Source organism: Octopus bimaculoides, chromosome 2 (assembly GCF_046866305.1).
Source record: "Octopus bimaculoides isolate indiv1 chromosome 2, ASM4686630v1, whole genome shotgun sequence".
In the NCBI taxonomy this organism is placed as follows: domain Eukaryota; kingdom Metazoa; phylum Mollusca; class Cephalopoda; order Octopoda; family Octopodidae; genus Octopus; species Octopus bimaculoides.
Window position 1 is genome coordinate 472,728 of NC_142929.1, and position 18,010 is coordinate 490,737.

An 18,010-nucleotide genomic window follows, 5' to 3' on the forward strand; every position below is an offset into this window, starting at 1 on the left:
TAAATATTGACAGACGCGAGCGTAGTAGAAAGCAACTCATTCCCTGTCATCACCTGACTGACTATTTCTTTTCGCGGGTAAATTATCTCCACCCGTTCGCCCTAGGACGCAAACTGACCAACCGTAGCCCCTAATAAGGTCACGTGATAGTGTTCTTCTAATGCTTCTCTGGAGCCTACCTTCAGCTATAAATAGCCTACTAGATACCCGGCAAATTCGTCGCGCCTCAGATCGCCTAGATCTGGCCGCCGGCCACACACGCGTAACACAACCAGCCCGTACAACACCAGCCAGCCAGTTTCCAGCGACGACATCGACACCATCGTCCAACTACGACTACCAGCATCGCCGCCAGCGTCAACACGACACTACAACTACCAGCATCGTCCCCAACAGCGTCAACTTGACTCTACACGTACACAAGCTACCAACAGCTAACAGCACTTCTCTTCGATCCTGTTTGTGTGATTTCTTCACCACGATAAATAACAGCCAAGAATTTAGCCTGCGAAGAACATCTGTATTCAAGAACCCGGCTTGGCATGGAAGCCCTAACATCACAACTAGTGATCGCTCTGCCCCACATGCCTTAACTTCTTATATACAGACACTTACCACTGTGTACTCTAATTAAGAACTGGTATCTTAAATTCCGATACATGTTACTGGCTCTTTTCTATCCGCTGTATCTCACGCATTCACATACATGTATTACTTGCACACACTCTTTTGTTTACATGACGGCCTGTCTTTTATTGTTTCATTATGTCGCATTCACTCACACACAGACATACAATTTAATGCTACAATAAATCTTACTATTATTCATCTCATACGGTTGTGTTCCTATCGTCTTCCTTACTGGCATTTACGAATTCTCTATGTTATCGAAGTATAACATATATATATCATTTGATATATTTTGTGTTCGACCGTGTGACGCGTTTAATAAAGGAGCCTGTTTTTCCATTCGTCACCATTTCTCATTTTGGGTTCGCACGGTCGTTCTTACATATATATATATATATATGTGTGTGCGTATATGTGTGTGTTTGTCCCTCCAACATCGCTTGACAACCGATGCTGGTGTGTTTAGGTACCCGTAACTTAGCGGTTCGGCAAAAAGAGACCGATAGAATAAGTACTAAGCTTACAAAAGTAAGTCCTGGGGTCGATTTGATTCGACTAAAGGCGGTGCTCCAGCATGGCCGCAGTCAAATGACTGAAACAAATAAAGAAAACATACTGATACACACACACACACACACACACATTTTCAGTTTTAATATTATTATTATTTATTATTATTATATTATTATTATTATTATTATTATTATTATTATTATTATTAAGCTTGTATATGCTAATTTAGTTAGCAGAGATTCTTCTTAAGGATTCTGTTATAGCGAATTGCAAATTCTAGGATCTTCAACTGTTTATTTTGTATTCTCTGATCATGCCTGGACCTCTTGTAATTGAAGGGATTCGCACATCTATATTTTTTTGCCATGGGTTCTGGCAATGGAAAGAAAGTCTGTTAAAGGGGGAAAAAGAAGAGGAAAAAAGAAGAAAAAGAAAGGAGAGTAGTTTTTTCTTTTTATTCTCTTTCTTTTCATTTCATTTCTATCACTTTCCTTTTCTTTTGCTTCTTCATTTTTTCCTTTATCATACTTCCTCTTCATCACCACACCCTATAACTACACTCACACACACACACACACACACACACACACACACACACACACACACAACATAGCATCACCTCCTTCGAAATAGTCACCTTGCATACCAATACACTAATCCCAGCTTCCCTGACACTTTTGGAATCCGGCCTGGAAATCATTTTCCGTAAGCAAATCGAGGACCTTCTGTGGTTCGCTCTGGACGTCGACAACGGTATTAAAGCGGCTACTTTTAAACTGTGTTTTCTTCTTGGGAAAGGGATGGAATTTCTCGGGTGCTAAGTCTGTCGAATAGGACTGGTGCAGAAGCGGTCACCATGTTTTTAGTGAGAAACTCACAAGCTTGCAGAGCTCGTTGGCAGGTTGCATTGTTGTCGTGAAGAATCGAATTCTTCACGCTCCACAGATCCGGCCACTTTCGCCGAATGGCCTCCTCCAGACGGGGGTGGGGATTTAATCGGCTAATCTCCCTTTTTAGGCTTTGTGCTTACATTAGAAAGTTATCTTTTAGGAAGATATAAGTAAACTCAAACCTTATGACATCCTCCAACAACGAACTTGATATTCAAACACTCTAGTTATTACTCAAACATTACTCTCTCTCTCTCTCTCTCTCTCTCTCTCTCTCTCTCTCTCTCTCTCTCTCTCTCTCTCTCTCTCTCTCTCTCTCTCCTAGCAGTAGATAAAACAATGAATGTTCTTCAATAACGTCTGCATTTTCCTCTGTGGCCGTTCATATCACTTTTACTTTCCTTTGTATAAATGTTATTTTATCTCAGAGCACTTCTACCGTCAACATTATCTTTAAAGCTAAGGCTCATATCTATCGATTGAGAACCAACACCTGCATTGATAATACTCGATTATATAAATATAATACAAACATTTCTATTGTGACAACCTTTAGGTTTTTATAACGTTTTACACCATAGGAGAGAGAAAATAACTTCGAGGTAAGCACAATATTTTATATAAAGTGTTTCAAATGTTCAACAGAGAGAGGGGGAGAGAGAGAGAGGGGAGAGAGAGAGAGAGAGAGAGAGAGAGAGAGAGAGAGAGAGAGAGAGAGAGAGAGAGAGAGAGAGAGAGAGAGAGAGAGAGAGAGAAGCAATGAACTACATTTCTTACAGAATTTAGTTTCCATCCCTCTACGTTTTGAATTCAGTTGCTGCTAGATTAGACTTTCTGTTCCTCGTTCTGATGTCAGGTTGGACTCAATGGAGCATACAGTTCTATTTCAAATGCGTGGCTTTGGGTCCCGTGGCATAGAACTGCTGGCATACGGAATCGAAATCGATTGTAGATTTGCTTAACCGACAGCTTAACTTTAAAGCATTTTGTCAAGGGAATCCACATCAGCGCACACATTTGCCTTACAAATAATTTACCAAATTAACGTCGTGGGCCGGACATGAATGCTGGATTAGATTCATTTGTTAATAGAATTGCAAATTGTAGGGAAAAGCCCAGATCGCTTTGTTAACAGCAGTTCTTGACCAGCGCCACTAGAATTATCGAACATCGGACCCTGGCGTGATTTGAGCTGAAAATGTAAATAAATTGCGCACGGCATTCTATTGGTTCTACCAATAAACGCTCGTAACTACCAAAATATAATAATAATATACTGACAACAACAACAACAACAACAACAACACTGATAGTAATAAAGTTTTCAAATTTTGGCACAAGGCCAGTAATTTCGAGGAAAGGAGCAAGTCAACCTAGTGTTTAACTGGTTCGACCCCGAAGAGCTAAAAGGCAGAGTCGACTTCGGCGGAATTTGAACTCAGAACGAAAAGACGGACGAAATGCCGCTAAGCATTTTGTCCGGCGTGCTAATGTTCTGCCAGCTTGCCGCCTATTCAAAATACTGGTTTCAGATTTTTGCACAAGGCCAGTAATTTCGTGGGAAGGGATAAGCCGACTACATCGACCCCCGCCGTTCGACTGGTACTTATGACTTCAAAAGGATGAAAGAGAAAGTCGACTTCAGCGGAATTTGAACTTAAAACGTAAAGACGGGCGAAATGCGCGCTAAAGATCTTGCGAGCTCACCATCCTAAGCATAATAATATAAATAATAATAATGGCCTGCGTAAGATCTCTCCTCTGACAGTCAAACCCCACTCCTTCGTCAAACCAATAGGAGAAGAGTGGGAAAAGGCGAGTATCCGTCGCCTTGAAATAACCAGTGCACCGGATAGGCTGTACTCGTTAGCCTTGGATGGCTGCCTTGGAGAAAGAACACTCTGAATTGAAAAGCAGAGGAGCAACGCCCCTGCCGCCTTAGCGGATTACCTTGGTAGACATGGTGTCTCGATAAAAGTATCGGTTGGTAGTAACCTACGAAAACAAACCACATTTGTGAGTGAAAATGTCAGGCAAAATAGGTGACCATAATGGTGTGAACGGAATTGGAACCAATGGTGAAGGTACCGCACCCCGTAGGTGCCCCACTGTGAAGCAGTGTGGGCCTGGTAGTAATCCAGTAACTGTTAACCATGTTACAAGACATAAGTGGAGTAAACAAGTAAACATGATGGTTATGGATTGTTACCAGCGGTGCACCTCAGTGGATGCGAATGGCGTGCCTGTCAGAGGATGCAGGAAACAAATGCAAAAAAGATTGGTGTAGGTGTGAAGGTAGAACACCTACAAAAATTAGCATTGCTTGGAAATGGAAGAAGTTCTTCGCAGGTTTCTTGAAGCATGAACAATAAACAAGTGTCACCTTAGTCTGCTGGCTGTGGACAGATGACACTTTCCATCATACTCAGCAAAATAAGCTGTGAGTTTTCATATAATAATAATAATTAATAATAATAATAATAATAATAACAATAATAATAATAATAATAATAATAATAACCCTCACATATTTATGATTATTTCAAGTACAAGACAAAAGTTGAAACTAAACAACATTTAATAATACCTTATAATAATAAATGGAAATAATAATGATGATAATGATGATAATTTAGCCAAAACTCATGTCGGATCAGAAGAAATATTAGCGTTGACAAATCATCATCATCATCATCATCGTTTAACGTCCGCTTTCCATGCTGGCATGGGTTGGACGATTTGACTGGGGACTGGCGAACCAAATGGCTACACCAGGCTCCAATCTGATCTAGCAGAGTTTCTACAGTTGGATGCCCTTCCTAACACCAACCACTCTGAGAGTGTAGTGGGTGCTTTTACGTGCCACCGGCACGAGGGCCAGTCTGGCGGTACTGACAACGGCCACGCTCAAGTGGTGTTTTTTACATGCCACCTACACAGGAGTCAGTTGAATGTTTTGTTCACATGCCACCGGCACAAGTGCCAGTAAGGCAAAGCTGGAAGCGATTGCGCTCAAATGGTACTTTTTACCTGCCACCGGCACGGAAGCGAGACCGCTGCTCTGGCAGTGATCCCGCTTGGATGGTGCTGTTAGCGCTCCACTGGAACGGGTGCCAGTCATCAAATTTGGTTCGGTTTCAATCTCACTTGCCCCAACAGGTCTTCGCAAGCTGAGTTTAGTGTCCAATGAGGGAAGGTTGGCATGGGTGCCAGTCATCGAATTTTGTTCAATTTCGATTTTGATTGCACTTGCCTCAACAAGTCTTTGCAAGCAGAGTTTAGTGTCCAAAGAAGGAAAGGTACGCATAAGTGGGCTGGCTACACCCCTGGTAAAGGCCACGGGTTATGGTCTCACTTGGCTTGCCGGGTCTTCTCACGCACAACATATTTCCAAAGGTCTCAGTCACAAGTCATTGCCTCTGTGAGGCCTAATGTTCGAAGGTCGTGCTCCACCACCTCATCCCAGGTCTTCCTGGGTCTACCTCTTCCACAGGTTCCCTCAACCGCATGGCTGTGGCATTTTTTTACACAGCTATCCTCCTCCATTCTCGCCAAATGACCATACAATCGTCTCTCTTGCACACCACAACTGATGCTTCTTAGGTCCAACTTTTCTCTCAAGGTACTTACACTCTGTCGAGTATGCACACTGACATTACTCATCCATCGGAGCATACTGGATTCGTTTCTTGCAAGCTTATGCATGTCCTCAGCAGCCACAGCCCATGTTTCACTGCCATGTAGCAAGGCTGTTTGCACACATGCGACATACAGTCTACCTTTTACTCTGAGCGAGAGGCCTTTTGTCACCAGCAGAGGTAAGAGCTCCCTGAACTTTGCCCAGGCTATTCTTATTCTAGCAGCTACACTTTCAGCGCACCCTTCCCCGCTACTGACTTGGTCACCTAGGTAACGGAAGCTATCAACTACTTCTAGTTTTTCTCCCTGGAATGTGGTAGAAGTTGTTCTCTGCACATTCCCAGTGTTTATTGCTCCTGAGCATCTGCCACATAGAAAAACTATCTTGCTAGTTAGCCTTCCTTTGATATTGCTGCACCTCTTATGTGTCCATAGCTTACATCTTATGTGTCCATAGTGGTAACAAGATAAAAATAATAATAGTGATAATAATAATAATGAAAGGAAGCGGTTGAAATCTTCCTACCTCATATGAGTGACAGTGAAAAGACAAAATATTGTGAATAACGGTGCTAATGAAACTGAAGACCTTGATGGTGACAGTGTTACATTCGGCAGGCTGAGAGATACTGGTCCGACTCCAGCCTGTCATTATCCAGCAAGGGACCAGCACACACGGCATAGATGGAACAAACAAGTCAATGCTAAGGTCATGGATTGTTACTACCTGAGCAACCCCGTAGACGAAAATAGTGTTCATACTAGGGGATAACAACAACGTATGTATAATCTATGGAGAGAAAGAAGGGTGTTTCAAGTCACGGAACAGAGATTATGTGATCAAGCTAGAACAATAACAAAAAATCGTTGGTTCACAGAAGTAGAGCTCGAAGCTATCAAAAGACGGGCCATGGAAAACAGTAGCAGAAGAAACGATGAAAATACAGTTGCAACTGTTAAAAGTAATCTCATAGCAGAAAACAGAGGTGAGATCCCTAACAAACCACAGGAAAAGAACAGTGATATCATGCTCGATGAGAGACATATAGATGGTTTGGAAGAAGACAATAAAACTGATGGTAACAGGACAGATGGGCAAAAGGCAATCAACGACAGAATAAAGGCAAGATTACAGGAGCTCGGTAACCACATTATTTACAACCTTAAAAAGGTTGATTGGCGAAAATTGAACCAACAACAACAACAACAATAATAATAATAATAAACCAGACATAATCTTAATTGAGAAAGAAAGCAAACTATGCTGGATCATAGACATAGCCTGCCCAGCTGAGAACAAGGAATGCGATGAGGAAGAGAGAAAAGTCGGGAGATATGACAGGTTAGCTTGGGAGGTTAAGCAGTTGTGGTCGATGAAAAAGGTGGTAGTAGTACCAATAATTGTCGGAGCCCTGGGAACAGTGAGCAAAAATCTTGAGAAGTACGTGGAACAAATAGGGGCTGTAGAAAACAGCACTGCTTGGAACCGCTCGAATACTCCGGATGGTGCTCGAAAAATAAGGGGGTGTTACCTTAGTTCACTGGTAGTGAACAGCTGACACCGTAGTACATCTCCAGCGTTAGAAAGTATGCAAAGACAACAAGTAATAATAATAAGATACTTTTGTTGCATTGACAACGGAATGTTTTGTTTTTTTTTACTGCTGTTGTTGTGACTTCCATTATTGATTCTTCTATCATGACTGATTACTGAGATGATGATGACTTTGTTTCTGTTATATTACAATCTGTTGCTGTAGTTATTGTGGCGGTGTTGGTGGTAATGAAACCTCTCCCTCTGGTGGGAGTACTGAGAATGTTGGACCTAAAATTTGCCCCTGCAAAAATTACTTGCTCTAAATTCAATAATTTATCCACGCAGCACTTGTTAGCAACTCTGGTAACACTCGCCTTGATTTGTCTTTCATGTCGTAGCACTTTTGCATTCCACCAATATTGCCAAGAAATATTGCAAAGTTATCACATTGGCAACACTAATTCGTTAACAACATTGGCATAATAAAATAAAGGCAAATTTTAGACATTTTAATATAAGATTAATTTGAAAGTAAAAGAATGGGAAGTTTTCAAGACAACGAAAAACATTCTAAAACGCTGATATAGTTGTGTAATGTATTAATTTCGAACCTTTTATTATTTTCAGATGTTGCTTTCTTTATTTATCGGTTTATCTGCTGTAATGGCAACCCAAGCAGTCGGTAAGTAATTCCATCCCATTCGTTGCTTTCTTCGCTGTTAAAGATATTATTCTCATGGAATTTAATTTTAACTACAGAATCCACTAAGTAAGTCACATGTTCCAAGCACACTTGAATACCACAAGCTCTGCAACGTGAATAACGATGCTAATTACTCTTGCCGAGGCAACATCGTTCCTGATATTGTGTACTATAATAGGAAAAAGCATACACTTGCGCAGGGTCTGCTGCACTCATCCACTTGCAACTACCAACACCAACACATCTTCTCAGCGAGGGCTGTACCTTTCCGTAGATGAACACTTTCCATAGGAGAACACTCCCCGTGCCTAATGGTATCCTAAAAAAAGGACAGAAGATTCACAGCGTATGTTCTCAGGGGAAAACTCAGAGAGCAGTGTCCAGTTTTCTGTCACCTTTTTTTCTGGAGGCTTTAGAACCAGAAAAACGTCGTGTATTTGTGTGTGTACACACACACACACACACACACCACTTAATGTACACAATATAAGGATATTACCTGCCAATAGTTTCTTGCAGCGGAAACACGTGTCTAAACAGGTTTTTATAACACATCTTGTGTTTCCAAGCAATCTCCGGGCTCTGTTTGTAAATCAGGACATTCATATTTTGCATCAACCTTCTCGTTTTTTTTCTCTCGTGATTTATGTGCCAGAGTCCCTAATTTCAAACAGACCATCAGACCATGTACTCAGAACCTGAAGTGTTTTCACAGCAAGAGACTATTAGTAATTTGTATCTTTATACTGCGTGCATTAAACGACGTTTATCTCTGGAGGACTTGTTTTACTTATCTTACCTTAACAAAACAGTAAACTATATATATATATATATATATATATATATATATATATATATATATATATATATATATATATATGAGAACGATTCCGAAATATTATTATTTTGCTGATGTTTATTAAATCTCTTTTGGAGCCTCAAGGGTGTTTATCTGGGGAATGCATTTTCTGAATTTGAACCGAATTTGTCCGCAGATGTGCTGTACTTACGTGTACGTGTGGTGGCATTCACCTGGGTTGGATTGAGCAGAGGATTCGCTGACCAAATCATCGGCGAGCCTGGGATTGAAGTGAGTGGTACACATACCAATTAACCCACGGCTGGACCCTAATAGGTGCTACTACTCCGGGTCAGAACAGACTTGGAAAAATAGTGACTAAGAGGTGTTCCCATGCTCTTCAAAACCCAGAGGCGGTTTCAGCTGGGTTGGTATCAAAAGGGTTAAATTTTGAAGGAGGCGAAGTTAGTTACATCAACCCGACTCCAATATTTAACAGGTAATTCTTTTATTGCTCTTTCGTAAGAAACCATTGTCGTTGTTGTTATTGTTGATTTGACATTTGGAACTTTGCTTTCTCTTTCAGATATTCCAAGCAACGCTCGTGTCTGGTGCTACTATACCAGCTGGTCTCAATACCGACCCACTGGAATGAAATATACAGTTCAGAATATGGACGCCTCTTTGTGCACACATATAGCGTTTGCTTTTGCTGTTATGAAAGATAACAGTATAATTCATTTCGAATATAATGATATCAACGGAACCTGGACAAAAGGAATGTAAGTCTAGATTAATCACAGCAGCGTCTGTCTCACTTCCCCTTCTTCTCTTTCTTCCTTTCCCTTTCTCACTTACACACACGCATGCATACGCACACATAGAAGTGTCTTCGAACATTTGAAGGGAAGAAGTAGTCAAGACATATAACTGTTTATTCGTTTATTCAAAGTTGAGATTTTCCTCCGTCGTTACTTAGAAAAAATAATGTAGCGAGAAGGATAGTCCCGGTTTCGAATTAATAATTGTGTGCACGATCGCGCATGCATGTGTATGCGACACTCACTATTGCTCGGCGGTGGGGGGAAAACACACAGATGCACACATACGCACATAAACTATATTTTATAACGAACAGGTCGTGTAGAATCAAGTGTTCTTGTGAAGACTATTTGGAAACAACGTGGTACTATTTGTTCTGCGAGCTGGCAGAATCGTTACCGTGCCCGGCAAAATGCTTAACAACATTTCTTCCGACCTTACATTCTGAGTTCGAATTCCGCCGGGATCGACTTTGCCTTTCATCCTTTCGCGGTCAATAAAATAAGTACCAGTTGAACACTGGGGTCGATATAATCGATTTATCTCCTCCCCAAAAATTGTTGGCATTGTGGCAAAATTTGAAACCATTATTGTCTTGCGTTATTTTTATTGTCATTACGTTCTGAGTTCAAATCGTGTCGAAGTCAACTTTGCTGTTTATTTCTCAAGGATCTATAAAATATACTATCCGATTTCTAACATAGATTCAAAGCGCTCCTTCATTGGAATTTCAACATCAACAGGGTTTGTTTGTTTGTTTGTTTGTATGTATGTATGCATGCATGTATGTATGTATGTATGCATGCATGTATGTATGTATGTATGTATGTATATGTGCATATTTGTATGTTTTGTTTGATGTATGTCTTCTCGCGCATATAGTTGCATATCTAGACACACTCATATACATTCAAATGATAAACTTCTGGAAAATTTTACAGATTTTTACAGTTCCAGTGATGGATTGGATCTGTAGTCTTCGAATCAGCTTTCTCCTTTCTGGTTTTGAGAAGCCTAATTTCTCAAGGTTAGTATTTAGGCAGTGTGTTACATATATCCCAAGGCCCCAATAATTACAGGTATAAACCTGAACTTGTAATCTGGATAGAGTAACTGCAGATTTCTCAATCGTTCAGCGTAGGTATTCTCTTTTTCACTGATTTTCAGTGAATGAACTTGTGTGTATGTCTGTCTCTTCTATTTTTTAATCATTATAAATTCTCCACTGAGGAGGGAGCCGGTTTCCAACAAAGATACAAGGCTCCATCTTTGGGATGTAGTTAACACAGACAAATTCACATTTGGAACTTGAGAAAAGTCTTGCATATTTTTACTGTTCCACTGTCGGATTGCACTTGTAATGTACGAAACAAGCGGCCAGTTTCTCTTTCTGAAAATCCCAGCTTATTCAGATTCTCCTTTAAGCATTTACTAACAAAACTTAATGCTCCAATTATTATTGGTATGAATATGAATTCATAGTCTGAATATAGGAGCTGGGAGTTTCGAAGCAGTTATCCATAGAATGTCGGTAGAATGTTAGCTTCTTGTACCAATATCCAACGATCAAGTCTCTTCCAGGTACTTTTCCATTCTGGAGTCTCTGGATCACAGTTGCAAGAGTTTCACGTTCAATGTTGTATATCTTGGATGTAACACAGGAACAATAACTTTTTAGGATTTCTTCCAGCCACAGAGCATCTTGGTTAAATTCTCTTCACTCCAGATTTTCCTCCAGAAGGAGTCTATGTCTTCTCGTGAAGGAGTTTCTGTGATGTTTACTGCTCCTCCTCTCATGTCTCTGTATACTTCTGTCTAGATGCCGTTAAATGTTTTTTTTTTTTTTTGTTCTTCTCTCGGTTCTTCCCTTCTGATGTCGGAGTTTCTCACTGACAGCTTTTAGCTTCTGCTTGAGAGTAATCAGTTTGCAAGTGCGTGTCCCCTTTTTGCTGTCTCCAAACACCATTTCTCTCTCCTTCTTTACTTTCTGCTGATGGGACATATAGTGATTTGCTTGTTTGCATGCAATAAGCATCCATTACATGACCGATGGTCATCCGTAAACCAGTTATCTTTTTCTCTGTCTTCAAAACCCATGATGGTACTTTTTTTGTTATTTTACGTAATTTTACAGTAGTAGCCAGAGCATAAAGACAGGCGTTAATCTACCTGTATGTAGGTTCATCACACTGTTGTGAATATTCATCACCAATTTCGTTAACAGCTTTTAATACCGTATCTGGTGGGTTCTTTTTTTTACTTACTTTGGTAGAGAATATTCTCTCCTCGAGAGAGTCCTTCAAAGCTAAAATTATTTTATCTCGGAAAATTTCAGTAAGGGCACATTTCACCGGCATATGATCCTGACTACTACTACTACTACTACTACTACTACTACTACTACTACTACTACTACTACTACTATATAATAATTGCTGTTGTGTCTGCTATTTACCATAGTCGTAGTATGGGGACAGTGGTCAGTTACTTGAGCCAGTAATGTAGTTTGGCTGGCAGGCACTATGGAATCTGTCAGAATATCACTAGATGCAAAACCACATGTTTTCGTTTTCGTTATACAGTTGGGAAGAAGGTTAATTTTCAAGTTTTTTATAAAGTTACAGTTACTAACCTTCTTTCAATGAGTTGTTATAGTCGACCCCAATAGTCAATGCCTCTCGTGCAGTCTATGTTTCTTGTTATTGACCTCTGGAGTGCTTCCACTTTCATAATGAGTTGCTTCGTATGGGCGGACCACATTTGTATGTGTGTGTGGCTGTGTATGTATTTATGTTTGAGCGTGAGTGGATGCGTCTCATATTTAGTAGATCGGTGGCATTCTCAGCTATGATTTCTTTCTGCTAAACAAAGCCTGGCCTATTAATGTCTGACGTAGATCACTCAACGATGTCCCACATGATGGTGTTTGGGTTATTTTTGGTCTTCAGGCCCCTGATGTGGATTGTTAGTTTAATGGTTTTCTTCTTGTCAGTGTGCCGAACAGAAGACCGGTGGTTGACTGATGGTTACCGATCCCTAGTCTGCTTTCGTACTTAGAATCAGTTGTCATACGAATGGTAAATTTAAATAAATTTATCTCTAATAGATAATGCTTTTGAGTCCATTCTATTGTCCATTCATGCACATCTCTTATGAGTAATGTAAATTTCCTGTCTCCAATTTCGTTGCACAGTCAGAGCGTTAAATAGATAGACCATAGCAGAATGATTTTATAAATAAACAAATACGAAGGGATCATATTAGCAGACGACAGGTAATTGCTCTACAGCGCATGCATTATGAAATTAATGTTAAGAGATTAATTAGTTCGATAGAAAAACTTCGCTTTTTCTGCCCTCATCTCATAACGACCACTGTCATCAGCTTTATTAGTCAACATCCCTATCGGTGACACCACTACCACGTTAACTCCGCCTACAGTTCTCAGTATGTGTCACACATCTGTGTATGTGTCACACATCTGTGTATGTGCGATTATATGTCTGTAAGTCGATTCACTTTCTGCTTCTCTCTGCCACCAGGTTCCTTCCAGTAAACACTGTTCTTTCGTCCCTTTTCTATCTCTTTGCCTCTACCATCAAATAACTATTTCCCAGCGTAACATACATAAGTAGAATAATGCCATATATATATATATATATATATATATATATATATATATATATATATATAGGAAAATGACAAAAAGCCAGAATGCTGAACTGGAAGCATATTTTAATAAAGATTTCTTCTAACCGGTTTTCATTGCGAAAAGCAAATTATCAAGAAGAAGGAGAATGAAAATGTTTTTTTTACAAAGAAGTACAAAATGAAGAAAATAATATATAAAACAATAATATATAAAAAATAAATATACCCATACATTATATTGTCTTTGAGCTTTTGTAGTTCAATAGTAGTTCATGTATAAACTGGTAGGAAAAATAAGGATGCATGAGAGTTGAGAGTTTTGTTAGGTTTTAAAAAAAGGGTTAAAAGTTTGTGTTAAGCAGGAAATGTGGTGTCAAAACAGGAAGTGTGTGTAAGGGGAGACAAGTGTTTTTAGTTGGAGTTATGAACTCTTTTTCAACAGGAAGTTTGTGTCTGTTCATAGAGAAATAAGGTCACTGAGGGGTGTGTGTGTTAAGAAATGGTTGGAATTTCTCTATGAAAAGATTCTCCTTGTTGATTCTTTCTTGTGTGGAGATTCTGTCTTTACATTGTTAGAAAGGGAATATAATGAATTTAGGGTTTTGTTTCTGGCGCAAGAGTCTATGTGGCCACTGAGTGGAATTTGGCGGTATTGAGGGAGGTTTATTTGTTCCTTATGGACAGCTACTCTTCTACGTAATGGGAGGCTCGTCTGTCCGATATAGAGGTTTTGGCAACCTGCGCAAGTGAGGACATAAATGAGGTTACTCGAGGAACAAGAGAAATTGGTTTTAATTTTAAACATTGTTCCTCGTTTGAAGGTAAATTCAGAGCCTTCAAGTAGGTAGGGGCAGGTGCCACAATTAGGGCGTGCACATTTTTTAACTGATGGGGGTGGAAGTGGCGGATGTAGTTTGGAATTGGTTAATACTGTTTTCAAAGATTTGTGTTGTCTTTTGCATTTAAGAACTTTGTGTGTATTAATGATATTGTTCATTTTCGGGTCTGTGGTGAGTAAGGGGAGGTTTTGTTTAATTGTGGTGAATGCTTCGATGTTTTTGGGGTCATGGGTGGAGATGTATGGAAGTATTTTGGGGTTGGGTGTGTTATTATGTTGGTTGGTTTTTAGTGTGTTTTTGTCAAGTTCCTTGGCACGTTTTATTCCAAGATCTATGAGTGTGGAGGGATATTGGCGTTGTAACAGTGTCTTTTTGAGATCTTGTAAGCGTATTTCTCGAGTGGTTGGGTCAGAGACAATGGTGCAAATTCTTTTAGCTAAATTAAAGGGGATATTTATCTTGGTGTGTTTTGGGTGGCATGAGCTAAAAAGGAGGTATTGTTGTGAGTCTGTAGGTTTGTGGTAGATGTCGGTTGTGATTTGGTTATTAGGTGTTTTTATGATTAAGAGATCAAGAAAAGGGAGATGATGTTTGCTGAATTCCATAGTGAATTGAATGTTGGGGTGTATGTTATTAAGAATGGATTTGGATTCTAGAAGTTTTTCATAGGGTTCATTCCATATGATGAAACAATCATCCAAATATCTTTTCCAGTTATCCATTAAAAAGATGTGTGGAAAAGATATTTGGATGATTGTTTCATCATATGGAATGAGCCCTATGAAAAACTTCTAGAATTCAAATCCATTCTTAATAACATACACCCCAACATTCAATTCACTATGGAATTCAGCAAACATCATCTCCCTTTTCTTGATCTCTTAATCATAAAAACACCTAATAACCAAATCACAACCGACATCTACCACAAACCTACAGACTCACAACAATACCTCCTTTTTAGCTCATGCCACCCAAAACACACCAAGATAAATATCCCCTTTAATTTAGCTAAAAGAATTTGCACCATTGTCTCTGACCCAACCACTCGAGAAATACGCTTACAAGATCTCAAAAAGACACTGTTACAACGCCAATATCCCTCCACACTCATAGATCTTGGAATAAAACGTGCCAAGGAACTTGACAAAAACACACTAAAAACCAACCAACATAATAACACACCCAACCCCAAAATACTTCCATACATCTCCACCCATAACCCCCAAAACATCGAAGCATACACCACAATTAAACAAAACCTCCCCTTACTCACCACAGACCCGAAAATGAACAATATCATTAATACACACAAAGTCCTTAAATGCAAAAGGCAACACAAATCTTTGAAAACATTATTAACCAATTCCAAACTACATACACCACTTCCACCCCCATCATTTAAAAAATGTGCACGCCCTAATTGTGGCACCTGCCCCTACCTACTTGAAGGCTCTGAATTTACCTTCAAACGAGGAACAAAGTTTAAAATTAAAACCAATTTCTCTTGTTCCTCTGGTAACCTCATTTATGTCCTCACTTGCGCAAGTTGCCAAAACCTCTATATCGGACAGACGAGCCTCCCATTGCGTAGAAGAGTAGCTATCCATAAGGAACAAATAAACCTCCCTCAATACCGCCAAATTCCACTCAGTGGCCACATAGACTCTTGCGCCAGAAACAAAAACCCTAAATTCATTATATTCCCTTTCTATCAATGTAAAGACAGAATCTCCACACAAGAAAGAATCAACAAAGAGAATCTTTTCATAGAGAAATTCCAACCATTTCTTAACACACACACCCCTCAGTGACCTTATTTCTCTATGAACAGACACAAACTTCCTGTTGAAAAAGAGTTCATAACTCCAACTAAAAACACTTGTCTCCCCTTACACACACTTCCTGTTTTGACACCACATTTCCTGCTTAGCACAAACTTTTAACCCTTTTTTTTAAAACCTAACAAAACTCTCAACTCTCATGCATCCTTATTTTTCCTACCAGTTTATACATGAACTACTATTGAACTACAAAAGCTCAAAGACAATATAATGTATGGGTATATTTATTTTTTTTATATATTATTGTTTTATATATTATTTTCTTCATTTTGTACTTCTTTGTAAAAAACATTTTCATTCTCCTTCTTCTTGATAATTTGCTTTTCGCAATGAAAACCGGTTAGAAGAAATCTTTATTAAAATATGCTTCCAGTTCAGCATTCTGGCTTTTTTTCATTTTCCTATTATTTCTCCACGTGCGGTTAACACAACCCCACTATTTACTGACTTATATATATATATATATATATATATATATATATATATATATATATATATATATATATATATATATATATATATATATATATATATATATATATATATATATAAATATATGACTGCATTAAAGTATATACTTGTATTTATTGTAAATTAATAATTTTCTTTCCAGGTACTGGTATTTCAACCAATTCAAACAAACCTACCCCCGTATAAAGTCATTTTTATCTGTGGGCGGTTGGAATTTCGGTTCCGTAAAATTTAGTCAAATGGCAAACAGCCCTGCAACAAGAGCAACTTTTGTCAACTCTGCTGTAGATTTCTTAAAGAAATGGAAATTTGATGGCTTAGATCTTGATTGGGAATATCCTGCTTTAAGAAATGGCTTGAAAAAGGATAAAGAACATTATACTCTTTTGATAAAAGTAAGTTATGAAAATCATTTTAAAGATATTTACTCTTTTTTGCCTTTGTTTTACAGATAAACATGTAATGGTTGTTTGTTTTTTTTTATTTGTTTTTTCCTATTGTGGTAATTGGGGTGGGAGCGTAAGTCCTCTCGCAAGTCCTCGCGTAACGTCTATCCTTTCCAGCCAGGATATATCCGTAGGAGTCCTACCCATTTCACCTCAACCCACGTTGCCACCGCATCCGTCCTACCCACCAACCCCAAAGCAAAAAAGGCCCATGGTAGTCATCCTTCTGCTCACATCACTTCCTTCGCTCCTTTCCTTCAGAAAGGCCCCTCGGCTGTTTCCGTGACGTCACTGACCCTATACTCCCAGTCCATTTCAACCCCACAGTGAAAATTGCTTTAATCTCATTGTCAGCGTATGGTACCTATTTCTCCATCTTGTAACAACAGCTGCTGTGTACCACCCGGAGAAAAGAGGTAAACTCCACGAGGATGAGTTGGTAAATCTGTTTTCATATCACTTCTATCATTAATGATCTTAAAAAGGCACGACAGCCTTAAATTTCAACAATATAGTTGACGGAAGGACACCTATGGAACGTTCTGTACACCAAATAGAAATATTGTTGATGAAAAACTAAGATTAACAGCGATTGTTCATGCAATCAGCAGGCAAACGCTCCCTCCTAGAGTACTTATATACTAAAAAGCAACAAGCTTTCTTCCCTCGGTCATATTGTTGATAAAAATCCTCTCTCTCTATTGATTACTGATTTCAAGGCAATGTAGGGATGTCATTTTGAGAGTCATCAGCACGCATGCGCAGGGTTGGAATCTTCTGGAAGGCCTGCCGGAAGTTCCCTCATGCGCATGCGCAGAAAACTAGCAGCCTCAGAGTTCTCTTGTATCTCAGACTTGAGACGCAGCCCATGAACTAGGCGGACGTGTTCTCAGCAGCTCTCTGTTCGCCTCTGCTGCTGACCGTTATTTGACCAGCTCGGTATTTGACCAGCTCCGTTGTAGCTGGACTAGTGTGAAGAATGCCTTCGCAAAGTATGATCGACTCCGACTTTGCTGCTTCCACATCAGACCTGGCTACTGATTGTCCTGGGGTATACATTTTTGTACTTACAAAATAAAAGGATTGTTTTTATGTTTGGATGTTTACTTGTTCTGCTCATTTTCCTCAAACATTGATGTAAGGAATTGTGTGGCACCCTTCCAGTGCCAACCAATATTTATCATCTTCGCAGCAATCAAGTGTTTTGCAAGGATTCGGAGTACGGC

The 18,010-nt window shown here is 39.4% G+C and overlaps 1 protein-coding gene across 1 annotated transcript in view; it reads left to right on the top strand.

Annotated features, from left to right (window-relative positions):
• Positions 1-2,575: 2,575 nt before the first annotated feature.
• Positions 2,576-18,010, top strand: part of LOC106870744 (chitinase-3-like protein 1) — a 41,776-nt gene continuing 26,341 nt past the window's right edge. The window contains exons 1-4 of the mRNA XM_089340101.1: positions 2,576-2,635; positions 7,837-7,891; positions 9,298-9,493; positions 16,481-16,733. Of these exons, the coding sequence (XP_089196227.1) occupies positions 7,837-7,891; positions 9,298-9,493; positions 16,481-16,733 (504 nt within the window). The 5' untranslated portion in view covers positions 2,576-2,635. The remainder of the gene's footprint in view (positions 2,636-7,836; positions 7,892-9,297; positions 9,494-16,480; positions 16,734-18,010) is intronic.